This window comes from Melanerpes formicivorus, unplaced genomic scaffold, assembly GCF_026170545.1.
Source record: "Melanerpes formicivorus ecotype bairdi unplaced genomic scaffold, bMelFor1.0.p_v2 SCAF_92, whole genome shotgun sequence".
Lineage (NCBI taxonomy): Eukaryota > Metazoa > Chordata > Aves > Piciformes > Picidae > Melanerpes > Melanerpes formicivorus.
The window spans coordinates 1,164,787-1,177,959 of record NW_027142444.1 but is presented as its reverse complement, the minus strand read 5'-3'; the positions used below and the strand labels follow the sequence as shown (position 1 = coordinate 1,177,959).

Below are 13,173 nucleotides of genomic sequence, written 5' to 3'. Positions count from 1 at the left end.
CCAGGGGCCTCATGGTTGGTCAGTACTTATTCTTCAGCTCTCTGGCTGAAGCCATCATGCACCCAGGAGCTGGATGGAAGCAAATGTCTGGAGGGATGAGGAGGTCAGCCCACAGCCATTTGATGTTATTTAACAGGGTTTCTAGACGAGCAGAAGCTTGCCTTAAAGGGTATCACTCTACCAGCACCTAGATCAAACTGCAAGAAATCCTTGCAATCAAACCAGTTTAATTCAGGTATAGTTGTACAATTTGTATCAAAAAAAAGGAGAGAAAAATAGGTACTTGCAGACATTACCAGAAAGACCAAACAATATTTTCTATTTATTTAAAAAGCTTTAGACATACAGAAGCAAACCCCTAATTATAAATGCATCAGGATGCATAGATTGTACTCTTTACACCATACTGCTGGCTGCTTTTATTGGTATGTATTGATTGGTTTATCTTTGTCCAGGAATCTAGTTAATAAACTCCAAGAACCCTTCAACATTCCTCTGAGCTTCCTGGCCTCAGCACTGCTGTCTACCTTCCCCAGGTCCTCGACCTCCCAGCTGAAAAACATTGCCCTTAAAATAAAAGCGTCAGTCAACTCTTTAATAAGCCATTGAAAGTGCATTGAACTGCAGAACTGTTCCATTTCAGAAAGGTTTTAACAAGTCAGTGAAAACCCCCACCCTGTGAATTAGCTTTCTGCATTACTGATTGTGAAGTATCTTTGTTTTTGTCTCTTCCATGAGGGTTGTGACGCCGCAGCCCTTCGCCTGCGCTCCCTGGGCCGAGGCGCAGCGCTCCCCGCTCCCCGCTGCGGGACGTGAAGGCTATCTTACATCCAGGCTCTTGCTGTGCTTCCCTGTTCCTTCTTGCCACGGAAGAATTTAGCTCAGTGAACACAAGCCCACTCCTCTACCAGCTGCTTGTTTGTCTTTTGTATTTTGCAGGAGACAAATTCCTATTTCGCTCTAAACAAATTGAAAGGAAGGTAACCTCCCAGGAGCTAAAAACCAGGGTTGGCTCTTTGCTGGTTGGTGGTGGTGGTGGTGATGATTTCCTTTGTTTCTCTCTGTACACAGGTTCAGACAAAAAAAGTGATGGCTATTCTGCTTAGGTGTCCTTGCCAAGAGAATACTGCCTCTTGCAACATCTCTGTCCAATTGCAGCTACTACTTCAATGATCTCTAGCAAAAAAGGAAGTAATCATCAATGAATGGTTTCGTCAACACCAGGTGATTAAAGTAAAGGATTTATTGTAATCTGCTTACAGTTGTTTGCAAAGACAGACATAACCTTTTTGCATAAAGATATAAATTGCTTTTTTAAAACTAATTTAGTGTGTTTTAATTATATGAAGTTCCTGTGAATTATGACTTGTACCAAACCAAGATTAAAAGTAATAAGGTACAAAAATAGGAGCAAACAGACAACAATTTGGACTGGGACAGGCATTAAACAGTGAGGTGGAGGATATGGCTTTGCTGTTTTAATCAAGCAAAGTTACTCTGAGACAGAAAAAGGAGGCAGTAACTTTGTTAATATAAAAAGCTGCTGCAGACTGTTTCACCCAGAACCTGGCTTTGAAGTTTTCTATTTTAGGCTTTTTTTAAAAAAAAGGAAAAAACAAAACCCAACCAAACCCAAAGAGGAGGAGAAGATGAATGCAGGAGTTGTGTCTTCACTGTAAACAACCAGTCTGCATGCTGTGTATCTCAGGTTGGAAGTTTGGCTTTCATATTGCTGTGCAGGTCAGTAGTGAAAGATCTGCCTATGAATGAGGCTTCCACAATGCAACTACTCTAGGTATGTGTACAGTTAGATATAAAACCCCTCTCTGAATGCAGTCTTTACAGAGTACCCATTGCATAAGGCAGGTGTCATTTAAAAAGACAAGTAGCACTGACTGTCCTCAGTGCACCTGAGTGCAGCTGGGACTCAGGGAAGGTGTAGAGAATCCTCCTCCCTCCGACCACCGCTGAGGAGAAATGCTACATTCTGACCGGCCAAGGGGCGAGCTGGGGCTCGGGGAGAACAGTGGCACCCAGAGCAAAGCCTAGAGAGTAGGACTCTGAAAGCTAGTCTAGTTACACATGAGTGCATGGCAGCAACAGCTCAGCCTCAGCAAAGTTCACCTGTCCTCTGTTCTACTCCAGAAGTTTGTATTTGCTTAGAAATTGTCAGAGAGTCAAAATCACCTCAAAATCTTTCTGTATTTTTTGCCTCTTTGCAGTCTTGCTCCAGAGAAAACATTTTGGAGACAAAATCAGAGCAGCTGAGTCGCCCTGGTAGTGTGAAGGTTTGTCCTCTCAGATCTCCTCTGGCTGCTACAAAAATGCCTACAAAAGCACAGACCCTTCTGGCTGCTCGCTACAAACTCCGCTCCGGTCATCTGCCCTCACCAGTTCCTTGCCATGCCTTCCCCAGTACCAATCCCTTTGATATACTTACTGTAATGATCTGCATGTTCCCTTCAGCATAGTCAGAAATCACTCTCCCCCATCTGCAATCACCATCTGACCTTTTAAAGATGCTTTTATGTATCCAGTATTCAAAGGAAAAAAGAAAACCAAACCAAACCAAATTCCACAATCAATCAATCTGGGAAACATTAATTTAAACCCCCCAAAACAAGCCAAGAAAGGAGAAATCATTCAACCTCTTCTTCACCCCTGAGTCCCTGGGAGAGAAAGGGAGCAGAGGGTGAGAGCAAACTGGATCATCGAGCTGGCAAAAGCTTTGGAGAGCCCGTAATCTGTCTGGTTAAATGAAACCTTGGCCAACACAAGAGAGTAGTTTCCTACAGAGGGATGAAGCAGGGGGCCTCAGGTGTGCTCGCGTCACGTACAGGCTTGCAAGCGAGACAGAGAGAGGGAGAGAGAGAGAGAGGGAGAAAGGAGAAATAGAAAGGCTTAAATACAACTGAAAAGGTTACCTGTGGTTATTTACACCAGAGAGCGCAGGATGGCAAATCAGATATGATGCTAAAAAAAGGCACAGCTTTCCCTTTCTTAAATACACTGTAAACGGTTCAGGATGCATGCAGAACATTTCACTTTACAAAAAAATTACCTTGTTTGTTTAGACAAAGATAGTACTTAAATAGTCTCCAGCAAAATAGAGTTCTCTCAAAAATACTTTCCCCTTCAGCCTATTAACCATTAAAGATTTGTGTGTGTGTGTGTCTCATTTACAAAAGTTCCTTACACCATTGTTTCAGGTCCTTCACAATTTATACATACAGCAATGTACAGTACAGCAAAAGACTGCAAAAAATTATTGTAAAGCCAGCACAATAGGTAACTCTAACTGCACCCCAGGGCACTGGTGGGCACATCCCACCCCTCCCCCTGCCAGCGCAAGTGGACACAGCACAGTGTGGAGCATCGAGGAGAGGGGGTGGCAGGGCTGACAAATGCCGCGGGGGGGGGGGGGGGGGGAGATAACAGAGTATTCCACACCAAATGTTCTGTTATTACTTTACAGGTTAGGGTTGTGTGTGTGTGTATATAGGTGTGTGTGTATATATTTATATATATAGAGCTTTTGTTTGGTTTTTTTTCTGTTTTTTTCTCTCTTTTTTTGTTTTTTACAAGAAAAGGATATTAATGCCCCATAGTGACTTTACCTTTTATGTGCAAACCAAGGGTAAGCTTTAAAAAGTTCTCATTAGTTCTCCAACCCTTTTAAAACAAGCAAACAAACGATACCAGAAACTACATGGCATATTTAAAACTCCATCTGTCTGTTAAAATATCAAAATCAAAGAGTTATTGACTAGATATGGCTTTTCATCCAGAGGAACGGGAACGGTTGCTAAGTGGTTCAGGGTTACGGGGAGGGGGGGTCGCTGCCAACCACCTAGGTCTCGCCAAATCCCAGTCAACTGCTTTCCATTCCCCAAACCCTTCAGATGATTTTTAGACTATTCAGAGACAGCTGAACAAGTGTAAATAGCATGTTTAAAATATGGGTTCTCTCGGGTCCTTCATGGGTGTGGAATAACACAGGGAAACTTAAGGCAAAGTTCTTCCGTTTAAGACATTTTCTATCACTTCCTGTGGAAGTACAGGGGCTTGGCATTCCCAGATTCCACCTTTGGTAGCTGGTCACTGATGATTTCCACCAGCATGGCTGGAAACTCTACTTTCAGTGCCTGAGACTCTCGGAAGGTGTAGAAACAGAACTCCAACAAGTCGCTAACAAGCTGCAATAAATACAGAAAGAGAAGACTCTTTAGGACGAGCACAGAGACCCTCCCCAGCAAGCAAGGGCTCAGGGACAGGGGGTTAGCACCCAGCAGCCCAGCTGCAGGGCTGGAAGGGCAAACAGCTCCCAGCCCAGCAACTGCACTCATCAAAACCCAGGACACCACAGGTTTGACTCCAACTGCACTTCTCACTCCACTGACAGGCAACAACTGGCCACCAGGAAAACTCAAGCTGCAGCTGCACAACAGCTATGAAGATAAAGCTTTCTGCCCAGGAGGAGACCACCAGCCCTAAGCTGTCCCAGCTGCAGGTTTCAGCTGCACACAGGTGTTAACTCCTACTGTTTGGCTTAATGTACACACCTTTAGTGACTGAACTCTGGAGTCAGGATGTAGGGAACTATTCCATTTGGAAAACACTCCCCAGTTGTTCTCTGGGGTGGCAGTGGTGGCTGAGAGCACACTTCTTGCTTTCTCCCAGGGGAGTAAGCATCATGCTGAGAATTTTAAAGGCAGCAGTTTCTAATTAGCTCTTCAGAAGGAAGCTTTGCTCTGTAACACCACAAGGACTGAGTTAGTTATCTGTTAGCCTGGGGACCACCTCCAGCAGCAGAACAAACTGCACCCTGCAGTGCACCATGGCACTGCTTGAGCTTCCTTGGGGTGAGAGCCTTCCAGAGGGGAGACGACAACACAGCTCTCCCAGAGGGCAGCTGCCAGCTCTCCTGGACTCCTAGTGAAGGTGGGCTCCAGCTGCAACAGGAACTAAAAGCAGGAGCTGGCAAAAAGCTTTTTGGTGCATGGGGAAAAAAAATGAACTGTGTTGTATCTTCAAAGCACCAATAAACTCAGCCTCTCTCCTACCTTGTCTCAAGTTGTGTTCTGTCAGCTGCAGAGCTTCTTCCTGGCCTCCTTGTCATGGGAAACCTAATCACACTCTAACAATGAACAGAAGTTTGGCTTTTCAGCACTTTAATTTGGTTTGTCTCTAGCTTTGTGCTGTTACCTTCACAGACACTTGCACACACAGCTTCTATGACACCACCAGACCACTGGAGTGAGACCTGTGAGAAAGAGACCTCTTCCCACATCTCTACTCAGGGAATTACTTCCATTTTAAGAGGGAAAACATGGCAGAGCAGTCTCTCAGCAACCTACCTGCATGCAGTAGAAGTACTTTGATACAACTGAGGAATTGTTCATGCCCTTCAGGAGCAAGAGAATGTTACCTCAAAACTTCACAAGTAATTGTCTCTGGTTACTGGGAGCTAAGTGAACCTCCTAAAGCCTCACACTATGTCAGACCCTTAGCAGTCTTTAAGAGGAAGACCATTCAAATCCTTCCAGAGGCAGAAAGCAGCATGTCAGCTTCTGAAGCACAACTTGGCCTCAGCATTGACCTCCATTCCAGCTCACCAACATTCTGCTCCCTACAACTGCAGACAAACTCTACAGCCTCTGCTGTTTACAAACTCCAGAGCCACACACACAGCTTAATAACTTTGGTGCCTTTCGTTCTTGCCCAGGACTCAAACCACTTCTGCTTGTGTGGTTTGTCAAAGGCAGGTTTGTCCTTTCAGTTCTTAGCAGGCAGAGCTACACTTGGATAAAGGCAGAGTCAATAAAAGTGGAGGACTTCTGGAAGGCAGAAAAGGAAACAAACCCAAACCACTGCCCTGTGGCACCCTACCTCATCACTTGTTTTCAGGGCCTTCCAAAGCAGAGGAGCAGTTAGTGAACAACAGAGAAGTGCTGAGATCACTCAGGCACATGACTACAGGAGCCTGTCTCCTATGGCTTAGCTCATTCCCCATGACCTGGCATGTCAGGAAGCAATGCTCATTAATTAAATAGGTGCATGCTAAGTAAGTAAGTAGAACAGACAGAACATGGCTTTCAAGGGAAAGAAATGCTGATGCTGAAAGATCTACTTTACCCATGAGGGGGAGGAGGCTGTTTCTGCATGTCCCATGTGCCAAAGCATTCCAAACTTAACCCAAACCAAGCAAAGCAAACTCTCTTGGTGAAACCACCACCACCACCACCACCTCCTCAGCAGTCCCTGCTGCTGTATCCCAAGCAACATTTTTCTGACACAGTTATGATTGCTGATAGGTAAATTTAGCTCAATTTTTCCTTTAGCAGAGAAGTTCCCTCCTCTTCAGCAGGGAAATGAAGAGGTTTGCTCCTCTGTCAGACTGCAGTGACAGGGCTGATAGCCCACAGCTTACAAGTGAGACAACACAAACTAGCCAGCACCTCTAAACATGGCTTTTCTACATCAAATGCACTTACCTCTGATGGCTCTTCAAAGGCTTGGCTGCTCTAAGAACTCCTGCCTCTACCTGGCTGCTGCTACCCTCTGTTTGTGACAATGCTGACACCTCCTCCAGCACGCGGTGCGCAAGGCAGCGCTCGCTTGGCCGTGCGAAGGGAAGCAGCACCCTGCTCACAAGCACTGCAACAGTGACTCAGATTGATTCCCTTCTACAGCCTCCAATTACTTCAGCTACTGAAGCACAGCTTAGCAGAGTGCAGACAGGCCAGGAAGAAAACAATTCCCATTTCACAGAATTATCTGTTTCAGCTGGGAAAGCCTTTTACAAACAAGTCCGACCCTTCTCTCACTCTGCCAAGGCTGGGGCTAACCCATGGCCCTCAGCACCACCTCTCTGCCTCTTGGCAACACCTCCAGGGAAGGGGAGTCAGCCACCTCCTTGGGCAGCCTGTGCCAGCCTTTGAGAACCCTTTCAACAGAGAAGTTTCTTTTCCTGTACAACCTAAAGCTCCCCTGCTGCAACTTGAGGCCATTTTCTCTTGTTCTTGTTACTAGGGAGAAGAGACCAACTCCCACCTGGCTCCAACCTCCTTTCAAGGAGTTGCAGAGCAGCAATATTCCCTAAATGGTGAGTTTCATTACTGGCCTGAAAAGCAGTTGTTTTAGCCTTGAAAAATGCAGTCATGGAACAGCTAGGCTTGGAAGGGACCTTAAATATCATCAAGAAAGGCAAAACTCCTTTTAGGGAGCTGTAGAGAGCAAGGAGCTCTCCCCTCAGCCTCCTTTCCTCCAGCCACCCCCAGTCCCCTCAGCTGCTCCTCACCAGACCTGTCCTCCAGACCCTTCACTAACCTTGTTGCCATTTCCTCTGGACACAACCAGGACAATATTTGCACCATCTTAGTAGGCAGTTGTTAGATCCCTTTGGAGCTGGCACTAAGCATGGCTTGGTACCTTTGGTGGCACTGCAAGCCTCCCTCTGCACACAGAGAAACTGGGACAGTGACGCAGGATGGGAGCTCAGGTACCGCCTGTTCTGCCAGGCAGTGCCAGGCTTTGCCCAGCTGGGTCCTGGGTACTTCCCAGGATGGAGACTGCAGCCTCTCCAGGCAGGCAAACCTCACTAAATAAATGTAATCTGAGCTGGGCTGTGGGGATGCAGACTCACAGGTCAGAATTATCACCTCCCTGCCACCCAGACTGCTGTGAAGCAGGGCAGCTCTGCCACTGGGCAGGGGATCAGCTGTCAGCTACAACCCTTCACCACTTCAGTCCTGAATTATGGAGCTTTCTCCCATCACTACCCCACTGAGTCTGCTGCCTTTAAACATTTACAAGGCTACATGAGATTTTCACTTCATCAGTCTGCATTTGTGTGCTGCACAAAGCACCTCCAGGAGAGAGACTCATTCATCACTCCTCATGTTCTGGTACTGGGGTGGGGGTTCCACAGAATGGACTTTTTCACCCATACCATTCTTCATAATTGAAAAGATGAATCCCTTAATGAAGTGTCTGAAGTGCATACAGTTACAGTGACCTTTGAGCACTGGCAGGAGCACCGCAGCAAGAAGAATTGATTTGAGTTTGGCAATCTTGCCCTGCCCTTGGCCTGCCAGAGACGGGCAGGGCTGCCTGGCCTGCAGGGCTGCCTGGCTTTCAGGGCTGCCTGTTTCTGCACTCAGTGAGTTCTCAGACTTCCAAAGTCTTCCCCAGTCTCCAAGTGTGCTTGGAAAGCCCACAGTCATCTCTCTATCAGGAGCATCTTTGTGATGAAGCCTACTGATACAGCAATTAAGCCAGCAGCAGGGTAACAACACAATGCTGAGTCATTTCTGCCTATTCTTAGCTCCAGCTATCCCTGTCAGAACCCTCTCACACAGAAACCACACTCCAGCAAACTTTCCCTGTCCCTTGCAGGAGTCTGCCTGTTTCCAGCAGCGTGGGGGTGTGCTGGGAGGTGGCAACCTCACAGCTCCACACACACAGCTGTGCAGCCTAGCTGACCACGTGCACTGAGCCAGACTCCCTGAGAGGACAAGCTGCTGCCCAGCAGATGAGCAGTGGTGGTTTTGCTTCTTCCTTTCAAAACCTGCCTGTTTCAAACTCTGCAGGAGCCAGGAGCCTGCTGCCCAGCTAAGGTAGGAAGCAGCCAAGGCCAGGCAGCAAAGACCTCTGGGTGAGACTGGGACTACTGTGACCTCCAATCTAAATCTGCTCTTCTCTAATCTGTCCCCTGAGTAAACAGAAAATGCCTGCTTTGAGGCTTCAACACAGAGCTCTGAACAGCTCACCAGCTGTGGGACACAGCTTTGGCACATCAGTGGCAGGAGAAAAGACACCCAAAGGTGCTGGCAACAGCCAAAGGCTCACCTGGGGCTTCCTAGCTGTGGCATTAAGCACCTGCAGAGGTCCTCTTGCCTCTACCTCCCACTTGCCTCCACTGCAGCTCGCCTTGCAAACCTGCCCCTCAGGACCTGTGCCCTTCTTCCTGCCATCAGCTTTTGCACAAGTCTGGCACTCTCAGCCTATGGAAAGATCCACCACAGCTGTAAAGTATTCCCTTCAAGAACCATAAACAATTAATTATTCAGCAGCATGAACCTTAAAGACTTCACTTTTGTTTGGCAGAAAGTATCAACAAGCAGCGGACAGCGCAGGGCTCTGCCTTGCCAAGGCGAGGGGAAGGTTCACATCAGGGTTTAACGGTGTGGTATCCAAACAAAGGCCCTCTTGACTGAGTCTGGTTACCATCAGACAGATCAAAACCAAACCCAGCTTTTCTTCTGCAGACCACCTGACCACACACTGCACTCCCTGCAGGAAACAGGACTTGGGCTCCCCGGGCGAGGCACAGCCCTGCCTGCCAAAGCCCACGGGAGATGCTGAGGAGCATCCAAGCAGAGCCTGTGATACCCTGTGCAGCACAGCACCTTCCTGCATGCCTCTGGCTGACCACACAATGCTGCTCACCTGCATCCAAGTGCTGTGCATACATCTCTCCCTGAAATGCCCACGGGCACAAGGCCAGAGGAGGGAGGGAGCCTGGGCTACGCAATGACTCTCCACACAACACTGCTTCATGAAGTGCTGCACACAGCCTAGCTGCTCTTCTCCAAAACGTCTTTTTTCCCCTCACCTTGGCACTATTCTACCTGCCCACATGTTCTCTTGAGTGGGTGAATGATTTAGCACACAGAGCAATGGAAAGCTGCCATGTTTGGATTATTTTTTCCCCTTCTTCATCTTCCATAATGCAAACAAGAGTGTAAGTTAATATTCCCATGTGCATCACTTCACATAGCCCTCAGAAAGACTACTGAAAAACCAGGCTGATGAAAGCAAGTGTGAAGGTGCAGAGGAGCAGTGGGGGTTTCATTGTTTGTCACTACACTCAGGTAAAGTGAACTCCATGAAGAGCATGATGCTGCTCTGCTGGAAAAGCTGGGAGCAGCAGGAGGGCTGCAGAAGCACTAACCCTGCACCAGTCCCCGTGCCGGTGCTGTGGCTACAGCAGCATATAAACATGGGCCTTCAGCTCCAGTCAGCTCAGCACCAGATAGATTCTGAGCCTCTAAAATTATAATGGAGTAAGTTAAAAATACCAAGGTGACAGCTGAAAAAGTGTTCATCCTATACTAAGGAACTGGAGGGAAAACAGGCACTTGCTTTGACAGGAGGGAGAAACGCTGCAGCGGCAGGCAGGGCGGGGAGCAGAGCAATCCTCACTTCTCCTCAGTGTTACCACCACTCTAAATCCATTCTGGTGGATTCCAACAGAGCAAAGAAATAAAACAGGAAAATAAAGATCTAAAGAGAGAAATCAGCAGCTAAACAAACCAAGTGCCATTGCTGGCCATGCCTCACCACCATGGGGAGGTTTGCACTGGACAGTAGGGAAGAGAGTGGACAGGCACTGGAACAGGCTGCCCAGGGAGGTGGTGGAGTCACCAAGCCTGGAGGTGTTCAAAGGTTGTCTGGATGTGGTGCCTGGGGCTATGACTTAGGGGTGACCCTTGTGGAGTAGGGAGAATGGTTGGACTTGGTGATCCTGAGGGGCTTTTCCAATCTGCATGGTTCTATGATGTCTGTGTCATCCCTGAATGGCGGTGCTGCCGTGTGGACAAGCGCCCGGCGAAGCCAGAGTGCTGACAAGAGGACTTGCTCTTAAGGTCCTTGTAACAAAGTGCTCCATTAGAAAAGTAAAAATAGCTTAATTAAAAATTGAATCCACCCTGAGAGCAGTCTGCTTCCTCAGGTTAGCTCAGCTCCCAGAGCTGTGCTTTGGAAAACGTCTGCAGGCCAGGGCAGCGCTGCCGGAGAGCCCAAGCCTGTCACCCCTCACTGTAAGCTCTGACACGGGGCAGCACAGACACTGCCTGGCTGGAGGGGAGCAGGGGTTGCTCTGCTGCCCCCAGGTTCAGATGTGAGCGACTTGCAAATGAGTTTATCACCCATCCCCTTGCTTCCCACTTAAAACAGTACAACTTCCCCTGCTGGCAGGGAGCGAGCGAAATGCGATCCCTGAAGAAGGAGCTCTTGCTGCAGTACTAATAATACTCTCCCTGCCTCCCACTAAGGTTTGCAATGTTTTAATGAACAACAGAACAGTATTTGAAAAATAATTCCATGTGTACATCCTGTAAACAGACCCCAGGCCCTTATGCAGAGCTGACCTGAAGTGCATTCTGCTGTTACTGTCTCTACAAACACCGCAGCACATTGCTGTGCAGGCTCTGAAAACAAGTGCTGGAGGTTCTGCATGCAGCAAAGTTCCTTCCCTGCCCACCCAGGAGGGTGTAGAACACTGTTCCTTTGCTGCACCTTACCAGTTCTCACTGGGAGGTGATCAGCAAGTGCTGCTGGGCTTCAACCTCTGTCCAGGGGACCCCTCTCCTGTACCCAGACACGACTAAAGGTTGCTCTCACTGGCCCCACAAGTCTCCTGCCACTTGCTGCACCATGCTGCAGCTTCAGAGCAGATGGGCACCAGCTCTACTGCCCCCAGGCAAGGGCCTGGTGCCCAGGGCACTCTCAGGGGGCACTGGGGAAAACCCCTCAGCTTGAGGAGACAGTTACAGCTGGATTGCTAGTACCCACTGTGGGGACTCCAGGCTGTTACATGGAGATGCACCCCTGCAGCTCCAAGGCATCTGGAAAGAGAATTCTCTGCACTTACCATGTCAGTAGCCAGAACTGGCTTGCCCCCAGCTCAACAGCTCAGCATTACAGATACCCCCTTCAGAAATCATGAGCTAGTCCCTGTGCACTACTACCACAAGCCTTCAGAGTCCCTCTGGTTTGAGGCACCAACCACCTGGGTGTCCTGGGACCAAACATTTAGTTCCCCATGTCATACATCCCATCTCACACCTGACCCCTGTAAAACACAGAAATGACCTAACAATGTAGCCAGTCTTACACTTGAAAAGCTCAAATGAAACACCCAAGATGGCTCCAAAGTCTTAACACATCTTTTAAAGTCATGGTTGTTATGATCCCAGCTGTAAAAGACCACCAAATGAATCCAACCTTGCTTAGCAGGTCAGGCACAGTGGACATGTGACACTGGTCCAGCACGGAGAAGGCACCTGTGGGATGGTCTGCATGGTGTCCAATGCAGGCTCACAGCTAACACCACCTCTGCTGAGGAGCCTCTGACCCCACTAACAGCTCTGGTGGCCTTAAGCAAGTCACTGGAGGAACACACTGTCATGGAAGATAAGAGAAGGCAGTAGGACCCAGCCCTCAGTGACTTGTGTTTTCTTCCTGTACTTGGCAGCTGTCCTAGAATTCAGCCACCAGCTCCTCTCAGCTGTTCCTTCACAAAGAATGTCTCTCAACACAATTAAAGACTGCTGGTTTACCTTGGTGGAGAGAGTTTTGCTTAACTTGTCTGCACTCCCTGGGGAGTTATACTTACATCATGCATGGAGTCAAGAAGCTTAGTCAGTTGGTAGAATCTCTGCCAGCTTTGCCCAGAGTTACTTGGACATTTAGTTACCATCTTCTTTAGTTCTTTAATGTAATTTGCCCTCATTTCTTCGAATGCAGCTTGGCTTTTGAGGCCATCCTTGGGAACTGTCATTGAAAAGACAGTCTGACATTAATATTAACTGTGTTGCTTACTCCTTTGATGTGCATACTTTCAAAGTTACACCAGTTCAGGGGTATAAGAATTAAACCTTCAGGCAAGGTCCAGGATGTTTACAGACATTGGTAAGGAATCAACACCATCACACAGAATTTCAAGGGATTCAAGCATCCTCTCCAGACCTGTGATTGCAGAAGCTGTGGCAGAGCACAGGGTAACATCCCAGCACCAGGACACATGCCAACCTCATGCTGAAGCTGGTTTTGATACAACCCAACCACACACACAAAGAGGCAGATGGATCAAGGAATTTTTTTTGGTACAAGTTGGAGATGTGATTTATCATCCTGGAATGATTTCCCACCCTTGGCAGAGCAGGGGAAGGTAGAGAGTTACAGCTGCTGTGTGCAGAAACACTAGGCCAAGTGACATGACTTCATGCCATCATCTTTGAGTGTTAGTAAGCATCTGCACCACACCTACAACAAACAGAGCCATTATTCTGCTTCCAACAGGAGACTCTCTTCCAGAGAGGCATCCTGACCACCACACACAGTTGGCAAGCACTGCTGGTGTCCTAGCAAAGTTCCCATCTGCCACAG

The 13,173-nt window shown here is 48.0% G+C and overlaps 1 protein-coding gene across 4 annotated transcripts in view; it reads right to left on the bottom strand.

Annotated features, from left to right (window-relative positions):
* Positions 1-1,225: 1,225 nt before the first annotated feature.
* The window catches only part of NR3C2 (nuclear receptor subfamily 3 group C member 2), a 197,231-nt gene continuing 185,283 nt past the window's right edge, over positions 1,226-13,173 (bottom strand). For all 4 annotated transcript variants that reach the window (XM_068165742.1, XM_068165744.1, XM_068165743.1 and 1 more), the window contains 2 exons: positions 12,401-12,558; positions 1,226-4,196 (listed from right to left, as the gene is read on the bottom strand). In XM_068165742.1, the coding sequence (XP_068021843.1) occupies positions 4,041-4,196; positions 12,401-12,558 (314 nt within the window). In that variant the 3' untranslated portion in view covers positions 1,226-4,040. The remainder of the gene's footprint in view (positions 4,197-12,400; positions 12,559-13,173) is intronic.